General features: G+C 38.9%; 1 protein-coding gene across 1 annotated transcript in view; it reads left to right on the top strand.

Annotated features, from left to right (window-relative positions):
- LOC140146239 (flap endonuclease 1-like) overlaps window positions 1–9,290 on the top strand; it is a 42,195-nt gene extending 32,905 nt beyond the window's left edge. Inside the window, exons 10-11 of the mRNA XM_072168022.1 lie at window positions 4,162–4,279; window positions 7,653–9,290. Of these exons, the coding sequence (XP_072024123.1) occupies window positions 4,162–4,279; window positions 7,653–7,721 (187 nt within the window). The 3' untranslated portion in view covers window positions 7,722–9,290. The remainder of the gene's footprint in view (window positions 1–4,161; window positions 4,280–7,652) is intronic.
- The last annotated feature ends 3,581 nt before the right edge of the window (window positions 9,291–12,871 follow it).

The raw sequence follows: 12,871 nt of genomic DNA, 5'->3' as shown, positions 1-12,871 counted from the left end.
CTGCACTTGATGCTGCACTTGAGGTTGCGACGCATGATGTCGCTGGACTACTGGTTGCTGCACTTGTTGCTGCAATTCAGGTTCGCGGCACGCTTGTTGTCGATGTGCTATTGGTTGCGCACTTGTTGCTGCAATTCAGGTTGCGACGCTTGTGGTCGATGTACTATTGGTTGCGGCACTTGTTGCTGCAATTCAGGTTGCGACGCTTGTTGTCGCTGCACTTGGAGTTGCTGCACTTGTTGCTGCAATTCAGGTTGCGGCGCTTGTTGTCGATGTACTATTGGTTGCGGCACTTGTTGCTGCAATTCAGGTTGGCACGCTTGTGGTCGATGTACTATTGGTTGCGGCACTTGTTGCTGCAATTCAGGTTGCGACGCTTGTGGTCGATGTACTATTGGTTGCGGCACTTGTTGCTGCAATTCAGGTTGCGACGCTTGTGGTCGATGTACTATTGGCTGCGGCACTTGTTGCTGCAATTCAGGTTGCGACGCTTGTTGTCGCTGCACTTGAAGTTGCTGCACTTGTTGCTGCAAATCAGGTTGCGACGCTTGTTGTCGATGTACTATTGGTTGCGGCACTTGTTGCTGCAATTCAGGTTGCGACGTTTGTTGCTGCATTCTTTGCTGCATTTGTTGCTGCACCCAAGGTTGCAGCACTTGTCGCTGCAATGGTGATTGCTGCAATTTTGTTGCGGCATAGGTTGCTGCACTGACTGTTTTGCTTGAATTTGCAGTGTCTTGTTTTGCTGCCTCGAAGTTGACAGTTGCTGTGACTCTTGTCGTTGGGGATGTGTATCATAGTCTTTCGTAATGTGGACGCCAGTGTTCTGTCTCACAGCATAACTAATTGGCGTTGTTGCAGTGGGTTGCAATTCATAATCAAAGTTTGTCCACCATTCGCGATCCTTAGACCCAGCTTTGCCCGACTTCGAAAACTGCTTCATATTTTCAGCAGCTCCGATTCGAAGATCTCTGGCTTCATTTTCTATTGACATTTCACTCTCTCCACCATCTAAGGCTTCATTTGTTTCAAGCCACTGTTCCACCTTTTCCCTTGAATTGGCTGTCTTGGAGCTCAAATTTGTCGAGTGGTTTTCATTCTCAAGGATGTCGCACCTGGCCTCGAACATCGCAAGTTCAGTTTGAACCCTCAACATTTCACGTTGAAAAACGATCTCTTCCTCCAATTTGTCTAACACTCTACTACGTTTAATTTCTTCAATTTTACATTCAAATTCAGCCTTTTCCACGGCTGCTTGAATCATTTCCTTTCTTGCACTACTTGCAATACTGCCTCTATGCCTGGAACCATGGCTCCTCACACTATTGCAGCTCTTTAGGTCCATTTTGAAGGAATTACGATGTTTCTGATGAAAATACAGTCATTCACAACAGTGGATTGGCCTCATGCACCTTTAAAATCTGTTTTGACTATTTGCAGCACGGCGAGGGACATCGCAACTTGCGTGCACCTTTCCGTTGTTGACATAAAGTTGCAGCATGATACAGGAACATGATAATATTAACGTGCATTTGATGTTCTATATTAAAGGGTACCGATGCCGCAGCTGGAGCGATGCTTTCTTTTAACCAGTTCAGAGTTTCTTATTTAGCAATCTGGCCTTGTTGCCAAGTTTTTCTACTAATGAAGGGGCTCCGGACCTTTCACCCTTCAGGAAAGCTTGATTATTTGACTCACGACACAGTTATCTGCTCCAAGATTTTAAGCTTCACAAATCCCGGGGTCACGGTATATCAAAACAACGAATCCAAGCAGACGATACGACACGGAGTTTTGTTTCAAGTATATCACGAATATTATGCATTTATTAAGGCTAAATAGCAACCACCTTGACATCTTGCATTCTTGTACTTGTAAATGCTCTTGAAATGAACACAATCACACGGGTTTTCCCATTTAAACACGAGTAAAAGTACTGTAGAAAAACTTGTTTCGTGTCCAGATCGGCCATGTTGTCCGGAGAGCGAACTTGAGTTTCGAACGCACACTTGAAGCAAAACACCCAAGAAAAGCGCACAAAAGGGGGGAGCCCGAACCACTGGAGGATCTAAACAAGAATCAAGTCACACATTTAAGATTATTTTAAAATGACCAAATGGCACTTACACTTGTAAATGTTATTAAGAAAAATCATGATAATCAGTAAGGCCTGGGTGCTCAATCTCGCCGATTAACTCTTCGTCGTGCCCGGAACATATAAGCCGCAGACCCACGCCGATGCACATATGCTGAGAAATAAAATACTGTTGCGATATGCACTAACAAAATGTGTGTCTGCTCGATGAAAAGCCATGTTCAGTCACCTGTTCATCGGTCTGCTCGGCCCAACTCCTGCATTTCTCGCAACCGGCTTATAACACTTGACAACAATAGCCTTACAAATTAGTGTCCTTGAGTACGTTGATTCTTTGCCAGATTATATCGACTAATCCGCAAATTGCTCATGGTGAGTAAACTCAAGTAGGTACTACAATAAACATTAATATAAAGGTTTCGAGTCATGAATGACAAACCGCAGAACAAGAAGATGGCAAGATGTTGCGAACTCGATACCAATAACTGCTCGCGATTTCGCAACCAGGGATATGGCTACACTATATTAATTCGTTGGCGTACTGCGGCTTGAAACTGCAAGCCGCAGAAGAGCCATCGAAATGCTCCGAGACAATGCAGAGTTAATCGGCGAGATTGAGCACCGGGGCCCAAGCTCTGAGGAAACAAACCAAAGTTTGATGACATCCAACAAACAAAATTCCTTTTGTTAGGTGGGGACGGTGTCAAAAGTCTGATTACATTTTTATAAAAATTAGTTCAAATTGGTCTTTCAGGTTGAAATTTTCAACATTTTACACTAATATAACGAAAGTACTTTCATTTATAGGATGTGATTAACCCTATTCTATTACCCCACAAAAGTGGTATATTTTAGTGGTGTGAAGCCATCATATTAACTACTGCGTTGCATTGTTATCGGTTGGGTAAAAACCAATAAGTGGCATGCCATTGGCAAGCTTGGACTTTTAGATAAACAAGTTTGATAATTATGTAAATTTTTATGCAAATTAGCTCATGAATAATTAATGAGCTCATAGTCAGATATGATGAAAAAAATATTTAGATTTAGATTTTTGAAGTGAATGAGTACACCAATGTGACATTTTCATGCAGTTTTAAATACACTGCCGTGTTTCTACATATAATAAAAAGAAATCCGAGTTAATTTGGACTATATTTAAAAAGTTCATGGACATTTTTGGGCTATTTTTAAGGCAAAATTTGGCCTAAAAATGTTTAAAATATCCATGTTTCAAACATTTAAAACCATTTTATGATGTGTAAGTAGTAGTTATATTAGGAAAAAAGGTTTTTTTGTTGATGGAGAAGTGATAAATCAAAACTGTTCAAAGGATAAGACCTTATTTGTGTAAATATTTTTTTACATGCATATTAAGCCATTTCGTGCCATATGGCACTAAATTAATAGGGGGTAATAGAATAGGGTTAAACTTCTGGTTTATTCCCTTCATGATTTGGCTTTGCAGATTTTGAACTTGTTTCTAATTTTGTTTTCTAACATACCGTATTGTTTGTAATAAACGCCCCGGGGGCATTGCATTTTTCCAAAAGGGGGGCGTTTATTGGAAGTGAACTGTCAGTGAAAAAAGCTTTAAAATCGTGTTCAATTTCCCAAAGGAGGGATTTACGACTATACATGATGGCGGCGCCCAAGGAAAATGATATTTTCGTGGGAAATACAACAAAATTACACTTGTAAGTGCATGGAATTAGTGAAATTCTACCATAATGGATGGGAGTTGAGTCATAAGTTTTGTCCATCAATTTAGCGTTCGTTGCTGACATGACCGATGCAAGTTTTAAGCTTACCTACACGATATGTCATGGAAATGTTCGCATTTTTGTCAATTTTTCACAGAAAAATTGGAGGGGGGGGCGTTTATTAGAGGGGGAGCGTTTATTACAAACAATACGGTAGACCTATAAAGTAAAATAACACATTCACATGTTTTTATTTTCATGGTAGCTGTGTTGCATGCGAAAAGCACGAAAATTAATGTACTGCAAAAATTTCCACTTTTACAGTAATGTTTTTGTATGTTTGTTGTGCTTTTATTACTCCAGTGAGGACAGGATACGTAATGGTATTAAGAAGATGATCAAGGCCAAGCAGGGTTCTACACAGGGAAGGCTGGATAGCTTCTTTAAAGTGATTCCTTCAACCAATAATAGCAAGAGGAAGGTAAGCTATCTGTTGACACAATAAGGCTTGAAGCCATATTATAACATTTGCTGAGGAGGACGCCCTCAATATTTTCCTAAATTCTGTTTTTTACACGATTGTTATGTACTTTAGTAAACTAACATACCCTGCAAAAATCAAGACTTGAGGTGCTGTAGTTTTGTCAAAATCTGAGATTTTGAATAAGACAGTTTATTATTACAATGGAAATATTAGTCAAACATGTACATGATGTGCATAACACAGTACGTACATGGCGTGCGGGCAGTCGTGACATATCAAAAGAACGAGTGGCTCACATTGGCGACATATGGGCTGGTATTAAATAGAGATTTTCTTTGTATTGCCTCGTCTGTTTGGGCCCAAATTAAGAGGACATATCTTACAGCGAAACTAACATTTTATACCAAAAAATACAATTCTATTTCTTATGGAAATGTTATAATATGGCTTTAAATGGGAATTTCATTTGAAATCCACACTTCACACAGAGGTATTATAGGTTTTACATATACTGCACACAAAAAGTATATGTACACTTAAAACAAAAGCAATATCTTAAAGACACTCAATCAAAATGACTAAATGAAGTAGGCAATAGATGGGGAATGTTGTTCTGTGTAAACACATCAACAACAAAAAATAAGCCCCCTCCCAATATTTCGTCATAGCATTGTAAGGTTTCGTTTTGTACCAATAAAACTAACTTTGAAATAATTATATGACTGTTTACTAAGTGCTGTGTGAAAATGAAAAATGTCCATGACTTCAGGGCTGAATGAGCCCATATTGAATATGGTTGAATGTAGTTTAAAATCCTCACCAAGTGAACATTCTTGATGAGCTCAGCACAGTGAGTGGTAAGATGGTCAGTCTCACTCTCATTCCTTGTCCCAATACACCTTGCAGTTATTAAGCATAGGCCTACTTTGTGACTTTTGGAACGGGCAGTTTTTGTCTTTAATTTGGGCTCATTCAGCCATGAAGTCATTGACATCTTTCATTTTCACACAACACTTAGCAAACAGTCATATAATTATTTCCCAGTTAGTTTTATTGATACAAAGTTTTATTCTACGATGTTATGACATAATTTTTAGAGGGGGACTTATTTCTTTTGATGTGTTTATTTTGATACCCCATTCAGCACAATGTGACTTTATTTTCGGAAATTATACCATTGAGAGCATTTCAAAAGTGATATATACTTTTCTCTTGAAACATGCTAATTATGAGGGTGAGTGAGTATAGATTAGTCATGTGGTAATGAGCCTGCTAATGGTGGGCACCATCCTGAAGGAGGGAATACATGGACGTAAAAGATAATAAACCGTGTATAAGCAGTCAAAGTCCCAGCATAACCCAATAATGAGGGCTGATTGTTCCATGAAATGTGACCGGCAAAACTGCTATGTACTTAACGCGTATTTTTACGATCTACGGACTTGCCGCATATTTTTACGGTATATCGCGTAATCGGGAAGGCACGCAACGCTGGCATGATTGTTAGACACGGCACGAACGAACAATCGGCCCTCATGAATATGCGAGAATTCACAGCATACAATGCACAGGGACTTTGACTGTTGATACATGGTCTGTAGTAGCAGCCCTCGAATTAAGGATCTGAAGGGGCACAGCAACTTTTTTAGGGCAAGTTGATAATTGCCTTGGATTTTCACTGAAAAGGCAAGGCAGCACGACAGTTTGTAATATTTCAAGAGGGCATCATGGCAACTGTTGAAAATTTGAGAAGGGCACCAAGGCAATTTCTCAAAAGTGAAGAAAACACACACAAACATAGATAGATGATTTTATAATGAAGGGGCAGGGCTGGGGCACCGACGGCAACTTCATTAGAGGGCACGGCAAGTGGGTAAAGGACATATTTTGAGGGCAGTGGGGATGGGCACGGCAAAATGCCATGGGTGCCGTGGGTTAATTCGAGGGCTGTGTCTGTGAGGAAATATTGCATATTTGTCGCTTTTGAAATCCTCTCTTTTCCCATTCCAATTAGTATAAGATCCTGTGTCATATACTGGGGTACCCAAAAAGGTGGTTTTGTTACATTTTGATGTGCAGCTTGGATTTCAAAACACTGTCTCTTGAGTATTCCTTCACTTAGAAGATTCAATTAGGTCTTAAATTGAGGCTAATTTATTCTATATTACTCATGTAATACCTGTTTTAAAATAATTTTTAGTTATTTTCTTATGACGTTTGGCATGAAATGTGCCAAGGGTGGTTGAGGATTTGGGGAGGAGGATTAGGGGGAGGGATTCGTATCGTAAATTTGATCTAAAACCCCCATTAAAAATATGAATCTAGTAAAAAAATGTCTAAATGAACTCCCAGACATCTAAACCTAGTAAATAAATACAGAAGGTCATTTAAAAGACTAATACTTGCTCAGAATGATTGTAAATGTAGAAAAGAGGTGGGGTTAAATCCCACCTACTTTGTGATTGTTTTGCCCGCACTCTCTCATTTTTTAAACCGATTTCCATAAAAAAGGTGTCAAAATGCTCAGGAGGATGAACCACTTCAAATGAGACGTGTAGGTAAAATGTTTGAAAATTTTCATTTTTTTACTATGTAACACAAAGGTACCCCAGGTTGTGACACAGAACCATAAGTGGGGAAATAAAGTTGTATCATTCCAAATGTGATATCAAAATATGCAGAACAAAATTATCTTTCAATTGATTACTTGATTTGGTAATTTAGGTTAAGTGTCATTAAGATATTGCTTTTGTTTTAAGTTTATGAGATACTTGGTTGTGCACAGTATGCAATTGGGTAACTTCCATTTGAAATACTCACTCCAGTTGTGGAAGATATAAGCAGACCTACCAACTGTCCCTCATTTTGAGGGACTGTCCCTCATTTGGGGTTTACCAAAGTGAAAATGAGGGACAGTCCTGTTTTCTGAAAATTTCAGTGATGGCAAATTTAAATGTAAGAACAGCAGATAATGATGAAAATGTCACTTTAAAATTTGCTATAGCATTCTCTTTCATCTATTGTGATAAATTCAGACCTGCAAAACCTTCTGAATTCTGAAAGTTTTGCACACCTCAAGTCTTTGAATTTGTCGGTACCTGGTTTGTGTACATGTACAAGGTTTTGGTTGGCAGGTCTGTATAAGTAAAAGTCAATTCTACACTTTTTGGGGATTTAGGGGAGTTGAAATTTTCTTTTGGGGTGTTGTTTTTAGGGGGGGGGAATTCTTTTTAAGAGGGGAATTGAGTTAGCAAATTAATTCATGGGGTGGTCTACTCTGCAACCCCTCCCCCTCCCCTGCGAAGACCACACTAATTTAGCCAATTCTTTGGATTAGTTCTTTTTAACTGTTTTCCTGTTATATTCACAGCCTGCAGATACCAAAGGAAACGCTAAGAAGAAAGCAAAGACTGGTGGTGGTAAATGGAAAGCAAGATAAAATATCTAGATAACGAGGAAGTTGTCAACCCCTGGCATTTCATTGACATAAATAACTGTTGTAGTGAAATGTATTGATGATCGACAAGAGGGGACGACCTATGACCCACTTACTGAAATGCAATGAAAATTATTTATTATGATTTAAAAACCATACATTATACAATGTTTTTCTAACATGTTATAGATAAAAATATAATTTACTGGAACTAAATTTTTATTTTTAATAAAAAGGAGTATTAAAAGTTTTCATAATCCTTACTGTGTCGTGTTATTGTATAACAAAAACATGCCTGATATTGTATATGCAAATTTAGGGTCAAACCCCTATTCATTATATGTGATGTTAGGCACATTCTCATTATGATTATTACATGAAATTTTAAAAAGGATTATGAACAATTTTCACTCGTTTTTATTAAAAATAAAACAAAAGTACATTAAGTTCAGTTTTATCTGTAACATGAATTTTGTAAATCGTTATAAATAATTTACATTACTATGTGGTCAAAAAAGGTCACATGCCTCATTGGTGACATGCCTCAGAGCTCAATGATGAAGCAGTTTAACCTCCGAACATACGGACACACAAAAAAAGAAACCAGATTAAAAAGTATTACGGTAGAATCTTTAACACTTGTCTCTTAACTCTGCATCTGGTGAAGTTATATTTATTATAATAGAAAATGGATGTTTGTTAGTAATTGCAAGGGAATACTGTACCACCTGAAATGTTGTTTCAAAAGCCACAAAAGCCAGATAAACGCCTTTCTGGTGGGGTGGTGGGGACACATTTTATGCATTGTGTTATTTACTTGTTTCACCTACCGTATTGTTTGTAATAAACGCTCCCCCTCTAATAAACGCCCCCCTCCCATTTTTCTGTGAAAAATTGACAAAAATGCAAACATTTCCATGCTATATTGTGTGAGTAAGCTTAAAACTGGCACCAGTCAGTCAGTCTTGTCAGGGACGATTGGTAAATTGCACGGACAAACCTATTATGACTCAAACTTCCATCCATTCCATTGCCTAATTATGGTAGAATTTCACCAGATTCTTGCTTGATGATGCACGAATGGGTGTAATTTTGATGTATTTACTACGAAAATGATATTTTCCATGGGCGTAGCCATTAGTGTAACTGTAAATCTCTCTTTTCTACAGGAGCACCATTGGGAAATTAAACCTGATTTTAAAGTTTTTTTCACTGACAATTCACCTTCAATAATTAAACGCCCCCCTTTTGGAAAAATGCAACGCCCCGGGCGTTTATTACAAACAATACGGTAGTAGGTTATCCACAGTTTACTTATACAGTACTTATGAAAATAATACAAACTTTGTACAGATAAAGATGTGTAAATTAAGGAAAATACACAAAAAGTGATGATATAAACACCCACCTGTATACCCTTTATATAACCTGACATTTAAACGTACTCATCTTCTCAGAGGAAATAAATAAGTAAATAAATATTTAAGGACTTATATGGAAGAATTGTTAATCTTGTGCAGACAAGAAATGTATATTGTGGAAAACAAATAAATGTTGAATAATTTTGTTCAACAAGGTTCTTAAAATTTGTCATCTGTTGTATTAATGCCATATTGTAACATTTGTCTGATTTTTGGCCCCAATTTTTGAACCTTCAATACGAAAGGTTAAAATTTTTAAATAATCGTCTGCTTTTCATCCCAGCTACATGCACTTAAAGTTTAAGCACATATCATTGGATTTGTAAAGTTTAATAATTTGCCATAAAATGTGTATTCTATCGCAAATTTCAAAAAATCAAAATCATTTGATATCAGAAGCACATTCCTTGTATTCAAAATGCAATTTGATGTTTAATGTGCTCTCATGTCCCTGAAAATACTTTGCAAATGTTGCTATCCGTGCTCTTGACCCAACGTAAATATACCAATATTAAGTTTTCATGCTGAGTACTAGCCGTAACGTTTTAATATTTTGTGAGGACATCCAGAGACTGGAAAGTCTACCTTGATGTCGTCCTTGCAATTATGGGACAGCACAACACACATTACTTACACTTTTCAATGTCATCATATGAGTGTGTGCGTGGGGTGGTGTATTGATTTCAATAACGTTTTAAATTTTGCGAGGACATCCAGAGACTGGAAAGTCTACCTTGATGTCGCCCTTGCAATTATGGGACAGCACAACACACATTACTTATACTTTTCAATGTCATCATATGAGTGTGTGCGTGTACAACATCACCTTCAGAAAGTCAATAAGAAGGAGAAACTTATCCTGATGGGGGATTTCAACGCCAAAATAAGCTCTAACAGTAAAGCTTGGACCCCCGCAATGGGCAAGTATGGTATTGGTAAGATCAACAGGAGAGGGGAGAAACTGTTGTAATTCTGCATGCTCCACAAGTTGACAGTCCGTAACACCCACTTCCAGCATAAAGCATGTAGAAAGGTAACATGGACTTCATCTTGTGGGAAATACAAAAATAAATTATGATTGACTTCGTCATAACTCAACAGGAGAACCTAAGAACCATCCAGAATTGCCGATCATACTGCTCAGCTGATGTGGGCTCAGATCACAATCTAGTGATCGCTAAAGTGGTGTCAGCACCAGTCAGAACCAAACGCCTGAAAACAACTCCAAAAAGCTATGACGTCAGTAGACTTACCAACCCCCTGATTGCAGAAGAGTTCAGTGCCAAGATTGGTGGTTATTTTGAACCCCTGCTTCAACTGGATGATACTGATGTAGAAGACCTGTGGGCTAAGTTCAGAGACACCACAAACAAAATTACTGAAGAATCAGTTGGTATTAGCAGGGCTCGCCAAGTGAAGGGATTGCCTGAAGAAATCAGAAAAAATGTGCCACTTGGGAAGAAAAGGCAGAGCGTTGATGTTAAACAACCCATCAGCTCCAAACATGAACTGCTATCGGAAGCTGAACAAAGGGTTCAAATATCAAGTGAAGCAGTGGAAAAGAAAACGTCTTGAAAAAGACGTTCAAGAAATGGAAGAAGCCCATGCAAAGAACATAAGCCATGATCTTTTCAAGAAAGTCACAAAACTAGCAGGTGAGAAAACCAAAGTTCAATCTGCAGCCAAAGACAAACATGGTTAACTGAAAACAGCCTCAGAGGAAGTGCTGGGAGGAATACTTCAGTAAACATCTGAATACAGAGACTGTAATATACTTAACTCCATCCCGGAGCCTGTCAACCCCGCTACAGCAAGTTTGCCCTTTTCAATAGATGAAGTTGAAGAGGCCATCAAGAAGCTTAAAAACAACAAAGCGTGTGGTTGGGATAAGATCTCAGCAGAAGTGTTGAAAGCAGGAGGACCCATGTTGAAACAAATGTTGTTGAAGATCATTAACACCGCCTGGGCTGAAGGAAAAATCCCTGAAGACTGGAGTAAAGGTCTAATAACCCCTGTGTACAAAAAGGGCGACAAACTGGACCCAGCCAACTACAGAGCTATTACCCTCCTGTCAATCCCGGGAAAAGTATTCTGTAGGATTCTTAACCGAATACAACAGACTGTAGAGAGGAACAGTGTGGGTTCAGGAGTTCCAGAGGCCCATCAGATGCGGTATTTACAGTACGCCAAATCTTTGAAAAGGCTAAAGAAAGACGCATTCCAATACACTGGAACTTTGTAGACTTCAAAGCAGCATTTGACACCATATGGAGGGAGGCCCTTTGGAAATGTCTGCGATCAGTAGGAGTAGACACCAAACTGGGGAACCTCATTGCAAAAATGTATGAGCAAACCAAATGCTCAGTCTTTTGTTTTCTCACCTGCTAATTTTGTGACTTTCTTGAAGAGATCATGGAAAGATCACCGTTTGGTTTGAAGTCCTAGTTGGTGTTAGACAGGGATGTCTTCTCTCACCATGCCTTTTTAATGTATATCTGGAGTTTATCATGAAGGAAATCCAAAATCTAGGCTCAGGTTTGCAGATGGGTGACATGTGCATTACCAACATCCGATATGCAGATGACACCACACTCATCGATATGGACTTTGAGAACCTGCAAATCTCCACTAATGAATTGGAAAAAGCATGCAGCAGCTGGGGATGAAAATTAACCCAACAAAATGCAAGATCATGTCTGACGATCCAAGAGATATCGTGCTGAACCAAATGCCCATTGACAAAGTAAATAACTTCGTCTTTCTGGGTAGTAGTATGCCCTCAGTAGAAGAGGATGTTAAACGTCGCACAAAGTTGGCAGCCTAGGCATTTGGTAGATTGAAAAATACTATCTGGTCTAACCATGACATCACCAGATCTCTGAAAGTAAGGATCTACCAGTCGCTAATCCTCCCCATTGCCACCTATGGGTCAGAATCCTGGGCGTTACGTGAATCCGATCGACACAGACTGGATGTTTTTGAAATGCAATGCCTTAGGGCAATGCATGGAGTTTCCGTACTTGACAAAATCCGCAACAATTCCATCAGACAGAGTCTCAACATCACTAGCTTCATCAACGATGTTACATGTATCTGCCGGAGACGTTTGAATGGGCTGGGCATATCTTCAGGATGCCTCAACATCGGCTTCCCCACCAAGCCTACATTAATGACTTCAGTAAGAAAAGACCACTAGGTTGTCCACCAACCAGATTAAAGGACCAAATTCAGAGGGACTTGGGAATGACCCCACATGAAGCAAAGACACAAGCAACAGACAGAACTGAATGGATCAGGCTTACTCGGCAGAGGGCAAAGGGCCACAATGGCCTGTGCCGTTAAGTAAAGTGTAGCTGGCCGTGTATCCTGAACTCGCCACCCTTAGCGTTACATGAGAAATATTATGAATTTTTACACCAACCGGGTTTCTAATTAGATTATCTCGCCAATCATCAACCCTAAACTAGCAAAAGTATACATTTTTGTAAAGCTGAAGGCATAAGCAATTCAAATATATACATTTCAACTCATTATACAGGGTGACCTGCAAGTTATACAGGGTGGAATAAAAAAGATTTTGATAAAAAATGGGTCACTCAATGCATTGCTTATTACCAACTTACAGTAATAAACTGGAAGTAAACAACATTCATTTGGTTAGAGGATATGGAGAGCCAACTGACTTTGGAAGAAACCAAAATCACAGCTGTTTGGTAATCTAGGAATATAGGG

The sequence above is a fragment of the Amphiura filiformis genome, chromosome 2, assembly GCF_039555335.1.
Source record: "Amphiura filiformis chromosome 2, Afil_fr2py, whole genome shotgun sequence".
NCBI lineage: Eukaryota > Metazoa > Echinodermata > Ophiuroidea > Amphilepidida > Amphiuridae > Amphiura > Amphiura filiformis.
The sequence above is the reverse complement of the archived record's forward strand: the minus strand, read 5'-3'. Positions and strand labels throughout refer to the sequence as shown.